Source organism: Cebus imitator, unplaced genomic scaffold (genome assembly GCF_001604975.1).
Source record: "Cebus imitator isolate Cc_AM_T3 unplaced genomic scaffold, Cebus_imitator-1.0 Scaffold50, whole genome shotgun sequence".
NCBI lineage: Eukaryota > Metazoa > Chordata > Mammalia > Primates > Cebidae > Cebus > Cebus imitator.
The window spans coordinates 6612776-6635285 of NW_016107365.1; the positions used below are offsets into that span (position 1 = coordinate 6612776).

The 22510-nt window shown below is 36.4% G+C and overlaps 1 protein-coding gene across 1 annotated transcript in view; it reads left to right on the plus strand.

Annotated features, from left to right (window-relative positions):
- AGGF1 (angiogenic factor with G-patch and FHA domains 1) overlaps positions 1-22510 on the plus strand; it is a 33503-nt gene that overhangs the window by 7752 nt on the left and 3241 nt on the right. Inside the window, exons 5-13 of the mRNA XM_017527685.2 lie at positions 1029-1217; positions 5098-5437; positions 6916-7027; positions 7996-8047; positions 12441-12542; positions 13995-14160; positions 15542-15624; positions 19577-19704; positions 22234-22333. Of these exons, the coding sequence (XP_017383174.1) occupies positions 1029-1217; positions 5098-5437; positions 6916-7027; positions 7996-8047; positions 12441-12542; positions 13995-14160; positions 15542-15624; positions 19577-19704; positions 22234-22333 (1272 nt within the window). The remainder of the gene's footprint in view (positions 1-1028; positions 1218-5097; positions 5438-6915; positions 7028-7995; positions 8048-12440; positions 12543-13994; positions 14161-15541; positions 15625-19576; positions 19705-22233; positions 22334-22510) is intronic.

The following is a 22510-nucleotide window of genomic DNA, read 5'->3' on the forward strand; positions in this document are numbered from 1 at the left end:
GACTGACAAACAGATGAAAAACGTTTGAATTATAACAGTTCCATTATTACTAGAAATAAAGATTGGAAAGCCTCCGTTCAATTTCTTAGTTAAGAGAAAGATGGTGAGAAATTGTAATATTTTTGTAAGAGATCTGCAAAATGCGTGGACTAAAGACAATAAATTACAAGTATCAATAGTTAGAAAAATAAATTATTCTTTTTTAGGAAGTTTTAGTTGCTCAATTTCAGTATATCATAAGATGTTTTTCCAAGTCTGGTCTGCATGGATTTTTGATGTAAATAAAATATAGACTGTTCACTTAAATCTTAGTTATAGAGTACTGGCCAGTGTATCATAAATACAAGTGACTACCTAATTTTATCTTTCTGGTTTTCAAATCTATAGTTTGCAAAGTTCATTTTTGCATGGTTGCTTGCAAGTCTGTCTTACTATAGAACTAATTAGTGAGGACAATTGTTTATTGATTTTATTATATAGAATGTTATCTTTTGGTATGTATGAACATTATTTTCAGAATTTTCTTCGCTGATTTTAAGTAATGAATGTCACAAATCTTTGTTTTATGACATAGGAGGGTTTAGGGATTTATACTGCCACATCATTATTGTGCAGTCGTTAAGAATAAAGTGTCTAGAATTGCTCTTATATGGCCAGCTTTTTCTTATGCATGCCTTAGTTTTCATGCCTTCAAAAGTTTTATCAATTTTTGTTAGCATATTAAGTGGAATCGTATGAAATTGCACTTTCTTATAAGTTAAAAATGGTCAAGTATTGACAATTTCGTATGATTCAATTTAATATTTAGATTTACTTGTTTCTCACACTAGAAAAAGTAGGTCAGCTATTGAATAGTAACGTATTTTGGAAGATTAAAGCATTTTTTATTCTCTTATCTTTAATTCATTGCCTTCTGAAAATACTGTAGTTCAAAGAAATATTTACTACATTTGAATATATTTGGTGTTTTTGTTAAGTTTATTTTCTTGTACATGAATAGAATTTATATTTTTTCTTGACTTTGAAAGGAAAATCAGCTCTATTATGATCCTTCCACTGGAATTTATTACTATTGTGATGTGGAAAGTGGTCGCTATCAGTTTCATTCTCGAGTAGATTTGCAACCTTATCAGACTTCTACCACAAAACAAAGTAAAGATAAAAAATTGAAGAAGAAAAGAAAGGATCAAGATTCTTCTGCAACAAATGAGGAAAAGGTAATGTCTTTGTAATTTTAAAAGTTTATGCATTGGTATGATAATTAAGCCAAAAGTTTTTTATGAAACTGACAGTCATTTAATAACTGTATTTCAAACATACCCTTTAAGATAAGAACCAAGGAAAGTTTAGATGGAGCAAACATGGACTTTGTCATAAACTATCACTAGAAGTAGAAAGCATTTCTTGAAATTCGAAGGAGGTAGATTTAGGGCAGATAAAATATCTCATGTTGTATAGTTTGGAAGAAGAATTCAGTCCCTCAGTTGATAAGTTGATGTCAGTGCACAATTCATAATAAAAGAACACAGTTTATAGGTAGACATAGATACAGGTTCAACTTTTTTAGTCATGTGGAGCGATTTTTTACCTATTAGGAAAACATTTTCAAAAAATCCGTTGCCGGCGACTATGGATTGACATAACTTAATTTATTAGGATTAAGAGTTTAAATGGCCTGCAAGATAATGGTTAAGAAAGTGAGAGTTATATTTAATTGAAAAAAGTATTATGTAGGCTTTCAGATGGTACTTATAAAGACTAAGGGGAACCCCCAAAATGCTTATCGTACAATGTTAAATTAAAAGAAGGAAAATATAAAAAGTTATCAGAATTCTTATTTCTGCTCTCTAAACAGATAAGGTTGGTGGTTTATAGGTAAGAAAGGAGGCTTGTTTGTTGTATTGACATTTTATCAACTGTGGCAACTATTTGATAGCTTACTCTTGAAATTTTATCTCATTGTTTTCTGTCCCATCCCATCCCGTCTGTCTTTCCTGGCCTGTCCTGTCCTATTTTGAGACAGGGTCTTGCTCTGTCACGCAGGTTGAGTGCAATGGTGCCGTCATGCATGGCTCACTGCATCCTTGACCTCCTGGGCTCAAGTGATCTGCCTATTTTGGCCTCCCAAAGTGCTGGGACTATAGATGTGAGCCACTGTGCCAGCCAGTTTTTCTTTTCTTAACCAAAGAAAAATTACTTGATACTAAATTCTAAAGTTCACATAAGGAATTAGGATTCTTTTTTTTTTTTTCTTTATTTGATTTGTTTCTGTTTTCTGTTTTTTGTTGACAATACTTAGGAATAGAAGAGTATATGACTAAAATACTAAAAGTGAGTTTTCTGTTTGCTTTTAAGATCTCTGTTTTAATGGCTTGTGCTTGTTACTAGTGGTTTAACTGTTTGAAAGGCTAGGTTGTGGGCCGGGTGCGGTGGCTGACGCCTGCAATCTCAACACTTTGGGACGCTGAGGTGGGCGGGTCTCCTGAGTTCAGGGGTTCAAGACCAGCCTGGCCAACATGGTGAAACCCCATCTCTACTAAAAACACAAGAATTAGCCAGGTGTGGTGGCAGGTGCCTATAATCCCAGCTACTTGGGAGGCTGAGGCAGGAGAATGGCTTGAACCTGGGAGGTAGAGGTTATAGTGAGCCGAAATCGTGCTACTGCACTCCAGCCTGGGTGACAGAGTGAGACTCCATCTCAAAAAAAAAAAAGAGCCGGGCGCGGTGGCTCAAGCCTGTAATCCCAGCACTTTGGGAGGCCGAGGCGGGTGGATCACAAGGTCAAGAGATCGAGNAAAAAAAAAAAAAAAAAAAAAAAAAAAAAAAAAAAGAAAGGCTAGGTTGTGAAAGCACCTCTCCCTAACAATAGAAAAAGAGCATATAGGGATCCCTAACAATAGAAAAAGAGTATATGTGGCCTTTACTGAAAAACTAGAGAATAGGGTTGAAAGCATTCTGTGATATTTTGGTCCCGCCTCACTCCCATAACTACTCATCTTTGCCATCCTTTGAAAATATGTGAATTCCAAGACAAGAACTTTAAGAAAAATCCTGTTGGAATTTTGAGAATTTCCTGAGGATTCTAAAAGGTACCTGTGAGGCCATGAGAGTATCTTTATCTGTTTTCTTTATTTTTATTTTTATTATTTTATTTTATTATTTTGTTTTGAGACGGAGTTTCACTCTTGTTAACCAGGCTGGAGTGCAATGGCACGACCTCGGCTCACTGCAACCTCCACCTCCTGGGTTCGGGCAATTCTCCTGCCTCAGCCTCCTGAGTGGCTGGGATTACAGGCACGCGCCACCATGCCCAGCTAATTTTTTGTATTTTTAGTGGAGATGGGGTTTCACCATGTTGATCAGGATGGTCTCGATCTCTTGACCTCATGATCCACCCGCCTCGGCCTCCCAAAGTGTTGGGATTACAGGCGTGAGCCACCGCGCCCGGCCCTTTCTTTATTTTTAAAGATATTTTTGAGTTTCACTTTTTGTAGGTGGAGGTTATGTGAAGGAAGACGGTAGAGGAAATAGGAGTAAATAATTTGAAATATACATATGTGCCTCAGTGCCTGTAAATAAGCCCTACTTTCTTTTCATTTAATGGATATCTAACATTCTGTACTGGCAAATAGCTTTCCCTGCATATGTTGTTCAGTAAGTAATAAATATACAAGATTGGAAACTGCTTTTTTAAGAGAAATTTTTTGCTATAATTTTATAATGTAAAAAACCTCCTCATGGTTTTTCATCTCCCTTCCCTTGTTCTTGTCCCTGGTGAATTTGTATTGCTAGAAGCATATAGAATTTATCAAACTGTGAATGTTTAGACAGTCTCCAAGCTGAACTTAATGTTGTTATTAAAAATAGATGTGTGAGATGCTGTCATAGTTTATAAAACAAAATATATTAGGAGAGCATATGAATTCGCTTCATGTTGCTCTAAGGTAGAGGGAGAAGTGAGAGTGTGTTAGAAAACAAGGGAAAAAACAGAAAATAACTCTTCGCTTTCTAAGATTAAAATAATAGATTTGTCCATTGTATAACATGGTGGCTATAGTTAAAAACAATGTATTATATTCTTGAAAACTGCTGAGAGCAAATTTTCTTACCACAGAAAAATAAGTATTTGCGATAATGTACATGTTAATTACCTCAATGTAACCACTCTACATTGTGTACATATTTCAAAACATGTTGTACATGATAAAAATACAAAATTTTTGTTAATTAAAAAACAGATTTGTTTATAAGGCATATCAGCTATAAATGTACAGTAGATTATTCATAAAATAGATAGTTGTTAAAATTTTGGAATAAGATACTGTACTTTAAACTTTTGTGTTACCAAGCCAAATTAAATTTTGCTACATATTGAGTACATTTAGATCTTTAAATTCATGGTGTAAGTAAAGCTAATTCTGTGTCTTATTTGTGTTGACTTGCTAATTGGTTACAAGTTTAAAAAGAAAATTTAGAATAGGTATTCTTCAGGCCTGCGCTGTCCAGCAAGGTAGCCACCAGGTACATGTGGCTGTCGAGCACTTGAAGTGTTGCTAGTCCAAACTCAAATGTGCTGTTAAGTGTAAAATACACTCTGGATTTTGCAGACTTAGTACAAAAAATAAATGTAAACTGTCTCAATAATTTTACTTTTTAAATGTGCCTGCTAGAATATATAAAAGTACAAATGTGTCTTGTGTTACATTTTTATTGGACATCATTAGTCTCCGATATCCCACAGTCCAGGCAATATGTGATGAGGGCTTGAACTAGGAATGTTAAGACACTGAGAATAGATAGAGGGACAGATTTGGGATATATTTTGAGAAAAAGGTATAGTACTTGTAATAACTAATTTTACATGTGGTTAAGGGGATCTCAGAGATAAAATATATAGGATTTTTAATTTGAATGATAAGAAGATGGAAATATCATTAACCAAGAAAGGAAATGTGAGAAGAAGAGGAGGGTACAGATGGTAACCATTGTTATTTTACTAACATATATCTTCACGACTTTATTGAAACTTGATTTAATAAGATAGTGATGTTTAAGAGTATTCTTCCCTGTTCCCACTATCTACCTACCCTTCTTCAGGATTTGAATTCAGAGGATCAAAAAGCCTTCAGTGTTGAACATATAAGCTGCAATGAGGAAGAAAATTTTTCACATATGAAAAAGAAGGCCAAAATAGGCATTCATCACAAAAATAGTCCCCCAAAATTCACTGTTCCAGCTAGTGGAAATACTGTAGAAAATACTATTTCTCCTCTTCATGAAAACATCTCCAATTCAACATCATTTAAAGATGAGAAAATCATGGAGACTGATAGTGAACCAGAGGAAGGTGAAATTACGGATTCTCAGACCGAGGATAGTTATGACGAAGACATTACCAGTGAAGGCAATGTAACTGCAGAAGATAGTGAGGATGAAGGTGAGTTAATAATCATTATGTACATAAATAGCCCAGTCTGGTAACTATAAAAGAGTAAAATCATTAAAAATGTTAGTGAGTCATTATCTGCCAAAAAGTAAACATTATTTTAATGTTATTGAAAATTATTTGGGCAGCCACTTGGTTATTCTTAGAGAGTAGGATGTGAATAAATGACTAATACTTGGACCTTCAGAAAGTTTCATTGTATTGAATGGCCTAGTCAATAGAACACAAAACCAAGTTACCTACATTCTAATCCTAAAATATGGATTAAGGCTGTTTTAGTGTGTTAGATACTTGTAGTCTACTTTTGTAAAATGAGCTTTGAAAAACAAGTTGTCTTTAAAAAGTATACATTATGAATCTGACGTGGATATTATGGTAAGTCTAATTTTTTTTACTTGAATATATAAAGACATACTTTTACAGCACAGGATTTCATATTACAGTTGGCTGTCTGTATCCATGGGTTCTTCATTAAGTGGATTTGAGCAACCTCAGGTCAAAAATATTCAGGGAAAAAAAATGGAAAGTTAAATCTGTACTGAACATGTACAAACTTTTTTCTTGTTATCCTCTAAACAATACAGTGTATCTGTTTATATAGTATTTACATTGTATTAGATATAAGTAATCTAGAGATTTAAAGTATACAGGAGGATGCACATAGATTATATGCAAATACAATACCATTTATATAAGGACTTGAGTATCCATAGATTTTAGCATATGAGGAGGGATCTTAGAACTAATCTGTCACAGATACTGAGGGCCAGCTGTATAGTGTATGAGCTTATTTTGTTCTTTGGTTCTCAGTGGCATTTCTCTTGATTTATTTATTTTTTTTTTGAGATGAAGTCTTGGTCTGTTGCCCAGGCTGGAGTGTATTGGTGTGATCTTTTCTCACTGCAACCTCTGCCTCTCAGGTTCAGGCGATTCTCCACCCTCAGCCTCCTGAGTAGCTGGGACTGCAGGTGCACAGCACCATGCCCAGCTAATTTTTGTATTTTTAGTAGAGATGGTGTTTCACCATGTTGGCCATGATGGTCTCGATTTTCTGACCTTGTGATCCACCCAACTCAGCCTCCCAAAGTGTTGGGATTATAGGCATGAGCCATTGTGCCCAACCTTTTTTTTTTTTTTTTTAAGTGGACTTAATTTTTGTAACTTAAAATAATATAAAAATATTTGGGATATCTTCCCATTCCAAAACCTTAAAAAATAAAAAGTTGATTATTTGATAACTGCGACAGATTCTAAATACGCAGCAACCTTTCTGTTGATCACCTTAATAACAGTGTTAAGCCTTACCAATTGCTATGAATTATACAGCAGAATTTAAGAAGTTTGTTTTTGTCAGAATTAAGATTTTTTTGACCAACATATTTTTATTTTATGGATACCTCCTAGTTATCCCTATGGAATTCTTTTTCATAGCAGTTAAGTTAATGCTTACCCACTTCTTTCCTTGGCAGATGAAGACAAAATTTGGCCCCCATGTATTAGAGTAATTGTCATCAGATCACCTGTGTTGCAGACAGGATCACTCTTTATCATTACTGCTGTAAACCCTGCTACAATTGGAAGGTAAAATGGTTAATATTATTATATCATTGAGTTATTTCAGAGTATGTATTTGTTTGTTTGTTTGTTTTTTGTTTTTGGGACAGAGTCATGCTCTGTTGTCCAGGCTGGAGTGCAGTGGCACAATCTCGGCTCATTGCAACCTCTGCCTCCTGGGTTCAAGCGATTGTCCTGCCTCAGCCTCCTGAGTAGCTGGGATTACAGGCATGCACCACCATACCCAGCTGATTTTTGTATTTTTAGTAGAGATGGGTTTCACCATATTGGCCAGACTGCTCTCAAACTCCTGGTCTTGAGTGATCCATCCACCTCAGACTCCCGAAGTGCTGTGTTTACAGGCATGTAAGCCACCATGCCTGCCCATATGTTAAGCATTATTCTATGTGCTGTGGGTACAAAGAAGACTAATGCAAAATCTCTACCCAAAGGAAACACGGTCTCGGGGAAAAAATGTGAGCAAATAATCACTGTATGAAAGCACAGGAAATCTAGAGAAGCAGTAAGGAAACTGGATAATCTATAAACAGGATATTTACTATTGATAGTCTTGTATTTTAACATTATCTGGTTTTTTTTTTTTTTTGAGACGGAGTCTTGCTCTGTCACCAGGCAGGAGTGCAGTGGCGCAATCTCGGCTCACTGCAACCTCCGTTTCCCGGGTTCAAGTGATTCTTCCACCTCAGTCTCCTGAGTAGCTGGGACTACAGGCGCACACCACCACGCCCAGCTATTTTTTTTGTATTTTTAGTAGAGATGGGGTTTCACCGTGTTGGCCAGGATGGTCTCGATCTCTTTACCTTGTGATCCGCCCGCCTCGGCCTCCCAAAGTGCTGGATTACAGGCATGAGCCACTGCGCCCGGCCAACATTATCTGTTTTTAAACATTCTTTCCATTCTTTGTCACTCTATAAGTGCTATGTTCATATAATATGCTTCATAAATTATTAAAGACACTTTACTTAACTCTGCAGAGAAAAGGATATGGAACATACTCTCCGAATCCCTGAAGTTGGTGTCAGTAAGGTATGCTCTTTGATTTCTCAAACATAGTCCCCTAGATGTAATTTTTTATATCATTATTACAGTAGAAAGCTTAGGGATTTTTCTCATTTAATAGGAAGGTTAATATGCAGTGTAGTAATGGTAATGAAGGCAGTGCAGATTTGTTTATTCCAGTGCTTCAGAAAATAAAAATTCTTTATCACAATTTGAATAAACAAAATCATGTTTATTTTTAAGAATCTGGATAAGAATAGAAAGCATATATTAAGTCTTAAAGCAGTACCCATTTAATGTATATTAATTGAGTGAAATAAACAGGCTACATTTTATGACTATTAAAAAAATGAATAATACCTGGTGTCAGGCTACTTTAGGAGGTGGTTACTTTGAGCCCAGAGTATTTTACAACCCAAGAATATATCCTGTACCACTCAGGGATCTCCTTTAAAACTTCTCTCAATTGAGCTGACGTGGGAGGATCTCCTGAGCCCAGGAGGCCAAAGCTGCAGGAAGCTGTGATCACACCACTGCACTGTAGCCTGGGTGACAGAATGAGACCCTGTACCTAATGGTTTCAGGAAAAAGAACAATTGGGTTTTTGAAACAAATAGAACAGAATTGCAAGTCAAGTTATATATAAGTAGAAAATAACTAAAAGTTTAGCTACTGAGGCTCTTTACATATTTTTACTTTTTTTTTTTTTTGAGACAGGATTTCATTCTTGTCACCCAGGCTGGAGTACAGTGGTGTGATCATGACTAACTGCTGCAGCCTTGACCTCCCAGGTTCAAGCAATTCTCCCATGTTAGCCCCGCAAGAAGCTGGGACTACAGGCATGCTCTACCATGCCCAGCTAATTTTTATGTTTCATAGAGATGCGGTTTCACCTGGGGGTTCACCAGGCTGGTCTCGAACTCCTGAGCTCAAGTGATCCACTTGCTTCAGCCTCCCAAAGTGCTGGGATTACAGGCGTGAGCCACCACATCTGTCTGAGGCTCTTTATATTTCTCTTTCCAGTACTGTGTTTTCTATGTTTTCCTTCCTCTCTTATGGTTGTTATCCCTTTTCCTTTTTTGCTTTCTCTTTTTTTTTGATCTTCCATTGTTCCCGTTTTATTTAATGGATTGTAATGTGGACCTAAAGTAGATTTTTTTGTGATTTTTTTTTTTTTTTTTGGAATATAATGTCTCATTTTATTTATTTATTTATTGAGACGGAGTTTCGCTCTCGTTACCCAGGCTGGAGTGCAATGGCGCGATCTTGGCTCACCGCAACCTCCGCCTCCCGGGTTCAGGCAATTCTCCTGCCTCAGCCTCCTGAGTAGCCAGGAATACAGGCACGCGCCACCATGCCCAGCTAATTTTTTGTATTTTTCGTAGAGACGGGGTTTCACCATGTTGACCAGGATGGTCTCGATCTCTTGACCTCGTGATCCACCCGCCTCGGCCTCCCAAAGTGCTGGGATTACAGGCGTGAGCCACCGTGCCCGGCCTAATGTCTCATTTTAAACTTGAAAGTCTATTTATTTACTTTCATGTTTTGGGAATGCATTCAAAAAGAGGAAAATGCCCTCATAATTTTAACTTTAACTAGATTATCTTGCTTTTTCACTATGACCCTTGAGTCTCCTGCCTCCAAAAAAATTAAATAAAAAACCGTATCTGTAACTTAAATAGCAAAGAGATCCAAGATTCTTCTCCACCTTCAGTCTAAACCTTAGAACTGACTGTACTGGCTTTTTTTTTTTTTTTTGTAGTGACACAGGGTGTTACTCTTTTGCTCAGACTGAAATGCAGTGGCATGCACTGTAGCCCCTGATAACTCCTGGGCTTAAGTGATCCTCCTGCCTCAGCTTCCTGAGTAGCTAGCACTGTAGGCACACCACCACACCAGGCTTCTGGTGGCATTTCTGTTTTTTCTTTCTTTCTTTTAGACTAATATCCGCTGGTGGGGTGGATAATTTGTTGGTGAAGTCAGTTTGTTAGCACATATACCATGTATCCAAATAGATGAAAAACTTTTAAAAAAGAAACTTTATGTTAATATTAAGGGGAAAAAAACAAGTATTTAAGCACTAGATAGAAGATTTTCTGAGTTTAAATAATGGTAAAAATTACAAAGGACAAAATAATTTTGCTCTTTATGTGTTAAGAAACAAATTTAAAAGGCGGACTGGGACAGTCACGACAAATATGACACAATATATGTTCTTTGTTTTTTAAAAGTTCATGCCAGTTTATGTTTTCAAACCCCACTGTGACACCAGTAGTGAGCAAAAGACATATCAGGCAGTTCACAGTACATGAAATACCGTGGTTAATATATGAAAAACCATTCAGTCTTTCTAGTAATCTAAGAAATACAGATGAAGCCAAGGTATCAATTTTCATTCATCATTTTATTTATTTATTTATTATTTATTTATTTTTTAACAGAATCTCGCCCTGTTGCTAGGCACCAGGCTGGAGTGCAGTGGCGCAATCTTGGCTCGCTGCAACCTCCGCCTCATGGGTTCAAGCAATTCTCCTGCCTCAGTCTCCCAAGTAGCTAAGACTACAGGTATGCACCACCACGCTCAGCTAATTTTTGTATTTTTTTAGCAGACGTGGGATTTTACCATGTTGGCCAGGATGGTCTCAATCTCTTGACCTTGTGATCCACCCGCCTCAGCCTCCCAAAGTGCTGGGATTACAGGTGTGAGCCACTGTGCCTGGCCTATTACTGTTTTTTGAGACAGGGTCTCGCTTTGTTGCCTAGGGTGGAGTGCAGTGGTGCAATAACAGCTCACCACAACCTCTGTCTCCCAGGTTCAAGTGATTTTCCTGCCTCAGCCTCTCCAGTAGCTGGGATTACAGGTGTGTGCCACCATACCTGGCTATTTTTTTTTTTTTTTTGGATTCTTAATAGAGACAGATTTTCACTGTGTTAGCCAGGATGGTCTTGATCTCCTGACCTCATGATCTTCCCTCCTCAGCCTCCCAAAGTGCTGAGATTACAGGCATAAGCCACTGTGCTTGTCCTCATTCATCATTTATTAAATATCACTACTATTGGGAACATAATTTAGAACAGCTTTTTGGAATAGGGTTTGGCAGTGTAGAAAGTTTTCTAAACAACCCAGTTGGGAAAAAGTGTACAAAGGACATAAAAAGAAAATTTACAGAAAAGAAAACTCCAACGGCTAATAAATATTAAAAAGAGTTTTGGTAGTAATCAGCAAAATGCAAGTAGGCAATTTCACACCTCTTAGGCTAGCAAAAATTAAAAATTTTGGCAATATCAAGTTTTGGTTTACTATACATAGAGCAACAAGAATTCTCACAGACTGCTGGTGGGAATATGAATTGATACAACCACTTTGGAAAACAGTATCTAGTAAAGTTTAAGATTTACTTATATTATGATTTAATAATTCTGTTCCTAAGTGTGTACTCCAGAGGAACGCTTGCATTTTGTACACAAAAAGATTGCAGGTCCAAGAAGGTTTATAGTAATATTTTTAAAAGTAGTAACACCTTGGGGAAAAACCCTGAATGTCCATTATCAGAAGGATGGAGGGATAGATTATGGTATAGCCACACAATGTATTACCATTCAGCAAAATGAATGAACGGCAACTCTGTAACTTTGTATAACAACTTGGTGAACCTCATGACAATGTTAAGACAAAGAAGCAAAATAAGAGGAATAAAGTGCTATGGAACAAGAAGGGAATGAGTAATCCTAACTATTGAAGATCTTGGAAACATCTCTGAGAAGTTGGCCTTGAGTGTTTCAAATCACATTTTGTATTACAAATTTTTGGCGGGGTATGGTGACTCATGCCCATAATCCCAGCACTTTGGGAGGCCGAGGCAGGAGGATCACTTGAGCTCAGGAGTTCGAGAACAGTCTGGGCAACATGGTGAAAACCCTGTCTCTACAAAAAATTCAAAATTAGCCAGGTATGGTGGCACACGCCTGTAGTCCCAGCTACTTAGGAAGCTGAGGTGGGAGGATTGCCTGAGCCCAGGAGGTCAAGTCTGTAGGAAGTTGTGATCACACCACTGCACTGTAGCCTGGGTGACAGAGCGAGACCCCATCTCAAAAAAAAAAAAAAGTTTTTAATGATGCGGAAAATACATGAAAAATTAAAATTTTTCAAATTTTAATCTCAACTCTGGTACAAAGGAGAAAAGGGTAGGACATCATACGAAATTTTTCTTGGTAAAGGTAGAGTTATAGATGACATTTTCTTCTGTAGCCTCTGTTTCTACCAGAAGCATATAGTAATTTGTGTTTCTGAAAAAGTATTAAGTATAATAAAATCTAAATTATCAAAGACTCAAGTTAACCTCATTGTATCATACAGAAATTGTTATTCATGGTTTTGAAAAGTATAGTAATTAATAATTGCTTGATTTCGTTTTCTAAGTTTCATGCAGAAATTCATTTTGACCGTGACTTACAAAGTTATGTCCTTGTGGATCAAGGCAGTCAAAATGGTACTATTGTTAATGGAAAACACATTCTTCAGGTGAGTGTATATGTATTAATTGCCTGCACATGATTTTTAAACTGAATTTTTTTATTTCTGAAGGACATAATCTTTATCATTTGGTTCAGATTAGAGTTAAGCCCAATTGTGTTGCTTGGAAAAGAATTTCCAGAAAGGCTGAAAAAAGTATATAATCAGTGGGTACTTACTTGGCTGTTGAGTTTTGACTTCTACTTATGTGTCTATGCCTTATTCCATTGTAAAGCTATTCAGCGTAAATGTGTAAATGTTCTTAATAGCAAATTTGAAGGTCCTCCCTTTTTTTTTTTTATTTTTTTTATTTTTTGAGACGGAGTCTTGCTCTGTCACCCAGGCTGGAGTGCAGTGGCGCAATCTCAGCTTACTGCAACCTCCGCCTCCTGGGTTCAAGCGATCCTTCCATGTCAGCCTCCTGAGTAGCTGGGACCACAGGTGCGTGCCACCACGCCCGGCTAATTTGTTCGTGTTTTTAGTAGAGACGGGGTTTCACCGTGTTGGCCAGGATGGTTTCAATCTCTTGACCTTGTGATCTGCCTGCCTCGGCCTCCCAAAGTGCTGGGATTATAGATGTGAGCCGCTGCACCTGGCCAGGTCCTCCTCTTCCTTTTTTTTTTTTAATTGTCTTAATGGAAATGTTACTAAATTGGAAACTTCTTAAAGGCAGAAGCTATGTCTATGTAGTTAATACTTACATCCTCAGCATGTAGCAAAGTATTTGGCATATAATAAGAAAATAGAGGTGCCTGATGCGGTGGCTCATGCCTGTAATCCTAGCACTTTGGGAGCCCAAGGCCGGTGGATCATCTTAGGTCAGGAGTTCAAGACCAGCTTAGCTAACATGGTGAAACCCCATCTCTACTAAACATACAAGAATTAGCTGGGTGTGGTGATGTGCGCCTGTTATTCCAGCTACTTGGGATGCTGAGGCAGGAAAATCACTTGCACCGGGCAGGTGGAGGTTGTAGTGAGCCGAGATTGCGCCATTGTACTCCAGCCTGGGCTACAGAGTGAGACTGTCTCAAAAAAAAAAAAAAAATACAAGGAAGGAGGGAGGCCTTATTCTTAATCTGTAACAATAAAAGTGGAAATAAAACTGAGTTATCAAGAGAGAAGAATGTGATGCATTTATCCCATTCTCTTAACACTTCATCTTTTTTACTATGATGATTATATGTTTTGATAATAGATTGAAGTCTAGAATTGGATAGCTTTGATTGGATAGGGAGATTGGTGGGTTTGACAAGTTGCTCAGTTCAGCTGTCTTCATCTCCACTAGTAGAACATTTTTTATGAGTCATTAAGTTGGGAAGTGTGTGCATGTGTGTGTATGTGTGTGTGTGTGTATTTCATTAACAGGTGTTTTAAAAATTATAATCAGACATTACTTACAGTAGACATAAGGTAACCATGTCATTATTTTGATTTCTGTTTTGTAAAATGTTTCCCCTCTAGCCAAAAACCAAATGTGACCCTTATGTACTTGAGCATGGAGATGAAGTGAAAATTGGAGAAACTGTTCTATCCTTTCACATTCACCCTGGCAGTGATACCTGTGATGGCTGTGAACCAGGGCAGGTTAGAGCCCACCTTCGCCTTGATAAGAAAGATGAATCTTTTGGTATGTGAAACAATTAAATGTGGCTGTGATAACATTTCTCTTTCATTACTTAAATGTTCTAAAAATATCAGTCAGCTGCTGGCTTCATGTCTAATTGGTACAATACTGCATTGAGATACATTTATATAAAGCTATTGGTCTTGTATCCAGTTGATATAATAATAGATTAAGATGTATTTCAGTAAATATTACCAAATGAGATTAAGAAATGACATATATTTGAAATTTGAGACCTAGGCTAACAGAGTAATTGTAGTTGATTTTTCTGTGTAATAATTTAGCTGCGTGATATGTAGCATTGGTCTGCTTTCTGACCAGGAAAGAGATTGGATTAGATCTCTTTCTGCTAATCCAGCTTAGTAGGCTTTTGAGGCAGACTCTAGTGGTAGCCGAATGTCCTTAAGAGCAGTTGTAACTGAAAATTGCTGAGACAGTAGATTTTAAGTGTTCTCACCATACACAAAAAAATGATAAGTACGTGAGGTGGTAATGGAAATATTAATGAGCTTGATTTAGCCAGTTTACAATGTATACATATATCAAAAATCATATTGTACACCATATATATAATTTTTATCAGTTAAAATAATTTAAAAAGTAAGACTTAATAAAGTGATAATTTAATAAAGATTGGTTTCTTTCTGATGTGTCTATTGATGCAAAAAAGTCATCCACAATTGAACTCTGTCATGTGATATTAACATAAGAACTAATAGACCAAGGTATTAAGGGCTATAGATTGATATGTTTTCTGTCCTATTGATAGCTCATGCTGTATATTGTCTGTGAACCATTAATTTTTATAAAGCACTGTAGGATATTACTGTTGTGCTTTCAGCCCACCCATCTAATGCTCTTCAAATTTATATAGTTGCTTTGAACTAGTAAGAGGTCATCTTTTTTGACATATATTTTTCTGCTAAATGCCAAGTATGCATGTTCATTGTTTATTTTTTGTTTTCTGATACTAATTTGAAAATGAGTATGTTGCATTACACAATAACAAAATTTTGGGTTCTCTGGCTTTTATTTTGCACATGGCTATGTTCCTTTGCAAAATTTACTTAATATTTCTGCATTTGAGATTCTATTGTAATAATCATGTTGAAAAATCGAGATGTTTATTGTTCATTTTGGTATCTATACTGTAAAATTCTTATCATCTGTAGTTTTTGCTTTACTTCTCAAGTAGGTTTAGTTACCAAACTTCTGAAAAGACATCATTACAACCCAATATCCTTTATGTTAATATTTATTTCAACTTCTGGTTAATTGGAATGGGTTACTAATGGTTCTTTTAGTTTTTTATTAAATAGCAGTTTTAATTTTCTACAAAATCAGATTTAGTGTTTTTTTTTTTAAACCAAACTTTTTCTTTCAGTTGGTCCAACACTAAGTAAGGAGGAAAAAGAGTTGGAAAGAAGAAAAGAATTAAAGAAAATAAGAGTAAAATATGGTTTACAGGTGAGGATGTTAAATATTATTTCATGTGTTAAGCTGTATATCTGGTTTTGAGTAAAAATGTCTTTAAATATCTGGATACATTTTATATATAAATAGTTGTATGATTTTGTGATTTCTATTAGTTTACTGTTCTGGTATTTATAACCTAAAAACTATTGAAGTTGGAGTAGAACAATGATAATTGCCTACATTCGAATATACATTTCTGATTTTCAGAAAACTTGCATTAAGATGCCTTGACATAGCTAGACATGGTAGTGTCTGTAGTCCCTGGTACTTGGGAGGCTGAGGCAAGAGGGTCGCTTTAGATAAGGAGTTCAGGGCTACAGTGAGCTGTGATTGCATTTATGAATGGGCCCTGCATTCTAGCCTGGGCAATATAGTGAGATCCTGTCTCTACAAAAAAGATGCCATTGATTTAAAAACATAGTTGAAGAACTAATACGACCTGATTTCAAAACTTACTATAATTAAACTACAGTGATTAAGGCAGTATTATATTGGCATAAAGATAAACAGATGGATGGAACAAAATAATAGTCCAGCAGTAGATCCAAATGTACGTATGGATGGTTAAGTTTTGTTAAAGGTATGAAGGCAGTTTGGTAGAGAAAGAGTGGTGGTTGTTTTTTTTGTTTGTTTTTTTGTTTTTTTTTTTTTAAAGACAGCATCTTACTTTGTTGCCCAGGCTAGAATGCAGTGGCATGATCTTGGCTCACTGCTACCTCTGCCTCCCAAGTTCAAGTGATTCTCCTGCCTCAGCCTCCCAAGAGGCTGGGATTTCAGGTGCCCGTCACCACACCCGGCTAATTTTTGTATTTTTAGTAGAGACAGGGTTTCACCATGTTGGCCAGGCTGGTCTTGAGCTCCTGACTGCAGGTAATCTGTTCACCTTCACCTCCCAAACTGCTGGGATTACAGGCACAAGCCATCGTGCACGGCCACGGGGGGTCTTTTTCAACAAGTGGTGGTAGAATAATTGGATGGCCTTACCAAAAAAAAAAAACCCCACAAACAAAAAGAGTGTTGATCCATACATACCTTGAACCGTCTATAAAAATTATCCAGAAATGGATCATAGATACAAAAGTAAAACCTAAAACTTTAAAACTTCTAGAAACTTTTTTTTAAAGGCCAAGATTTCTAACAACAAAAGCACAATTCTTAAGAACAAATTGATAATCTGTATTTCTTCAAAATTAAAAACTTATGTTTTTCCAAAGACACTATTAAGAGAATGAAAAGGCAAGCCACAGACTTGAGAAGATATTTGCAAATCATATATCTGGTCAAAGACTTCTGTATCTAGAATATACAAAAAACTTATAAAACTTAATGATAAGAAAAGAGCTCAGTTAAAAAAATGGGCCCAAGATTTGAATAGCTACTTCACCAAAGAAGATACGCTGATGGCAAATAAACACCTGAAACAATGTTTAGTATCCTTAGTCTTTAAGGAAATGCAAATTAAAACCACAATGAGACACCACTACATGTCTATTAGAATGCCTAAAATTTGAAAAACTGACTGAAATGGGTATTGGAAGGGTTGTGGAGGAACTAGAGGTCTCATACACTGCTGGTGGGAATGTAAAATGGTGCATTTGCTTTGGTAGTTTCTTAAAAAGTTAAACATACACCTATTACACAATTCAGCCATTCTACTCTGAGACATTTTGTCCAAGATAAATGCTAGCATGTGTGCGTAAAAAGACTAGTAAATAAATGTTCATTGCAGTTGTTTTTTGGAATAACCAAAAACTGAGAAAAACTCAAATGTCCATCATATATGGATAAGCAAACTATGGTGTATCCATATGGTGAAAATACTATTTAGCAATAAAAAAGCAGGAATTAGTAATATAGGCCACAACCTCTATGAATCTCGGAGTAGTTACGTTGAGTGAAAGAAGCCAAATAAAACAAGTATATGTGCTTCCTCTTGTGGAACAGTTTCACTGTGCTCTGGTTTTCAACTTGTCTGAGGTCAGTGAGACAGAACACACTCTCATACAAGTTACATGAAGCAAACTTATTGCTTACAAATGGGCAGCAAGGGATGACAGAAACCTAGGATTTATTGTGAAATGCCCCCCCCGCCAGAGCTCAGAAAGCTGCCTTCTGGGTAAATGGAGTCTCAACCGTGTGTGTCCTACATGCACAGCTGTTGAGGGATCCTGGAAAGGATCCCTTGAGTTATGAACCTCAGGGCTATTTGACTCACTGGGCTGAAATGTTGAGGGACATCCTGTTTCCAGGTGGGGACTGGAACAGAGCCTGGATTGTTTCAGCGAATCCCTCCTTACCTCAGGATGTTGCATTCCCAGCACATTCTGGTTGGTCTTGAGAACTACAAACAGGAAAGTGGGGTGAACTGTTCTGTACCATTTATATAAATTCTAGGAAAGCAAACTAATGTATTGTGACAGAAGGAAGATGACTGATTGCTTAGACACAAGGGAGGAATGCTACACAGGGAAGGTCTCGAGAGTTGGACTACAAAGAGGGACAAGGACACTTTTGGGAGAGATGTGGATATGTTTATTATCTTGCTTGTGGTGACAGTTTCATAGGTCCATAAATCTCAAAAGTATCTTAATGTACACTGTGTATGATTTATTGTATTTTAATTATATCTCAATAAAGGTGTTTTTTAAAAAAGTTACCACTTAATTCTGTAAATAGACCAGGAAAGCAATTAATATTTCTAGTTTACTTTTGGGAAATAAAAGCTTTAGTAGCCTAGCTAGTAAATGATAGAGTTAGATATAGAATCCAGGTCTTAAGTATATTTGTGCTACATTTTTACACTACATAAAGATGTGGAAAAATAAGTTGCTGCCAAAATAACGTATTTTTCTGTCAAATTGTATTTTTTTGTCATTGGTGTTGTACTAAGGTAGAGAAATCATAGAAAGAGTAAGATAGGCCAATTTGGGGAAAAAATAGAAGACATTTAAGGAGAGAACAAAATTGTTTTCTCAAAAATGTTAGCTCAATTTCTGTATTGTCTTCTGGGGGAAAAACTTACTAGGATACTAGGTTCTGTGTTTTTCTTCTCTTTTCAAAAGCAAAATTAAGTAAAAGCTTCTGTCATACGTTCCTTGAATTGCTCTCTGGTCCCTAGCATCTCTCTGGATGAATGTCATACTTTTTATGTAAAGATCAGCAAGTTAACGAAGGGAAAGGGAAGCCTTCTATGAATGCTGAATTGACTACCCTTCTTTGTGCCACCACAACTTCTATATGACACACTCTTCATCCAGTGAATGTTTGTTAAGTGACTAGTCACTTAAATGGAGCCTTACTGAAACAAAAAACTATTATTGCCAGAGTAAACGGGTTTTTTAAAAGTGTTTACATTTTTCCCTTCCAATAAACAATATCAAACTACTATAGGTCCCTTGGAACTTTCAGTTCCTTAGAGAAAGGGGGAGATAGATTTTTTTTCCCAACCCCAGGGATTCTGTATTTTTCTTTGAATACTAGTAGTTCCTATGACAAGATGAGAATACAGCATTAAGTCAGAATGTACTATATTTTCACCATATTAATTTCTTATTTATATGTATGTTGTGGCATAACTTGAAATAATATAAACATTTTAAAGGGAATAGAATAAAAGTAGCATACCTAATATGACAATTTCTTCATATCTTTTTTTTTTTAATAACTTTAATATAAATCAAGTAGAGATGGGGGACTTGCTATATTGCTCACATTGGTCTCAAACTCCTGGCCTCTAGCTTTCCTCTTGCCTCAGTTTCCCCAAGTGCTAGGATTACAGGCATGAGCCACCATACCCAGTAATTTCTTCATATCATAGCTGGTTTTTTATGTAATTGTTTATAGGGCCACATTGAACCATATTTGTTAAGTAAGGCGCATGTACAGAAATTCTATTTTATTTATCAGCTTTCTTTTCCTCAATGAATATTTTGTGTTTATTAAGAATACAGAATATGAAGATGAAAAGACACTGAAGAATCCAAAATATAAAGATAGAGCTGGAAAACGTAGGGAGCAGATTGGAAGTGAAGGAACTTTCCAAAGAGATGATGCTCCTGCATCTGTTCATTCGTAAGTTTTGAATTACAGTGGTTTGAAACATCCTTTGTTCATAATCACATTCATAGGGTGGTCTGATATATAGGGGTATATATATCCTGATAGGTGGCCTTTATTTTTATTTACTTTCTTTTTTGAGACAGAGTCTCACTTTGTTGCCCAGGCTGGATTCAAGAGATTCTCCTGCCTCAGCCTCCCGAGTACCTGGGTTTACAGATGCATGCCACCACGCCCAGCTAATTTTTGTATTTTTAGTAGAGATGAGGTTTCATCATGTTGGCAGGCTGGTCTTGAACTCCTGACCTTGTGATCCGCCTGCCTCAGCCTCACAAAGTTCTGGGATTGTAGGCATGAACCACCACACCTGACTGATAGGTGGCTTTTAAATGAATGCTTTCACAACAAAATGGAGACACTAAGTCTATTTATTTCCTTCCTCTAATCTTAGAATTCCATTATCCCCTAAAAAATTGCTGAGCATATACATGAACACCTGTACTTAAGCACATGTATATTATGTTAACAGTCGAGCCACACAGTTGAGTGAGTATACTTTGACATGCTAGACATCTAGAAGCCTGGACTGGTAAGAACTTGATATGGGACTGGTATTTTTTTTTTTTTTTTGAGGTGGAGTTTCACTCTTGTTGCCCGGGCTGGAGTGCAATGACGCAGTCTCGGCTCACCACGACCTCTGCCTCCTGAGTGCAAGCAATTCTCCTGCCTCAGCCTCCCGAGCAGCTGGGATTATAGGCATATGCCACCACGCCCAGCCAATTTTATATTTTTAGTAGAGACGGGGTTTCACCATGTTGGCCAGGCTGGTCTCAAACTCCCAACCTCAGCTGATCCACCCACCTCGGCCTCCCAAAGTGCTGGGATTACAGGGCTTGAGCCACTGTGCCCAGCCGGGACTGATATTTTTTAATAATTATTTTAATACTCAGGTACTTTTGTTCTTAATGACCCTGAAATATTTTTCTTATTTATTTTTCTCTGATTCACTTTCCTCTTGGCAAAGTAGTTTTGATAAAAATGAAACAGGTGATTTTGAGGGCTTACAATGTGATCATTTTTCTGTATTTAATCAAATATTAGCTACATTTCTTTCCTCAGAATATAAATTTTGAGTTTAGTTAAAATTTAAATTTTTCATGTAAAACTATGACTTAAAAAGTTTTGATTCAATATCATGTTTCATTGAACTCTAAGATAGAGTTTTATAGTTACTAATTGCAACAATTTTTTCTTAATGCTATGTAAAATAATGGTGTACCTTAGAGTTGACGGAGTCTGATCTATCACCGACATTTTATTTGATAAAACATAGATTACAAAATATAGACTACTAAGCAGCATTACACCCTTTTTTTTTTTTTTTTTTTTTTTTTTTTTTTTTTTTTTTTTTGAGACTGAGTCTTGCTCTGTTGCTCAGGCTAGAGTGCAGTGGTGTGATCTTGGCTCACTGCACACTCCGCCTCTCGGGTTCAAGCAATTCTCCTGCTTCAGCCTCCTGAGTAGCTGGGACTACAGGTGCCTGCTACCACGCCTGGCTAATTTTTTGTATTTTTAGTAGAGACGGAGTTCCACCATATTGGTCAGGCTGCTCTAAAACTCCTGACCTTGTGATTCGCCCACCTCGGCCTCCCAAAGTGCTGGGACATGACACTTTTTTTTAAGTTTAATATTTAAAACATAATCTTGGAGAATATAAAGAGTACATTTGAATTAAATAAGACAAATTTAAAATAAAACACAATGGTTTGACATTGCTTGGTTATTAATTGAAGGGTTAACAGCATATTTTGTGAAACTGAAAAGATAATGTAATAGACATAAAATACTCTTAGAATACAGAATAATGGACAAAATGCAAATAGTGATTACGAGGTTTTATTTCATTTTAACTTTTTAATCTATAACATGTACAGGAAAATTCACAAATTCTAAGTATGCACCTCAATAATACATCATAAGATTAACATATTGCAGAATACACATTTCTTGGACAAGAAATAGAAAATTATCAGTAACCCCAGAAGCTTATCCTCCTTGTGCTCCACCTAATCACTATCCTGCTTTCCCCCGCAAAGGTAATCACCTTCCTGACAGCAATAGATTAATTTCACTTATTTAAAAATTTTAAAGAAATGGAATAATTCAGTATTTATTTTGTGTCTAGAGAAGAATATAAACATTATTTTGTTAGATATGGTTTATTTTTATTACTGAATAATATTCTGCTGTATGAATATGCCACAATTTCTCCATTTTAACTATTGCCAGACATCTGGATTGTTTCTGATTTGTTACTGTTTGATTTGCTGGAGGAACATTGTTGTATGTGTCTTTTGGTGCACCTGCACATGCTTTTCTAAATAGGATTTGTACCAGTGGAATTTCTATGTCTTCAACTTTGTTAGGTAATGCCAAGCAGTTTTCTAAAGTAGTTGTACCAGTTACGTTTAATTCATGAATTTATTATAAATGTGACCTAAAAGATCTTTTGTAAATCAACTATCATTTTAATATTCCTTAAAGTGAAATTACTGATAGCAACAAAGGTCGGAAGATGTTGGAGAAGATGGGTTGGAAAAAAGGAGAGGGCCTGGGAAAGGATGGTGGAGGAATGAAAACTCCGGTAAGACTTGTATTTTCTTTCATTCATTTATTCCTAGAGCAGACATTTACTGTGTATGTTAATGTGCCAAACATTGCCTTACGTGCTAAGAATATAGTGGAAAGCAAAAACAGACATGATTACTGCCTTTGTGGCATTCACAATTGCCAAATGTATACATATAACTTTGTTTTGTTT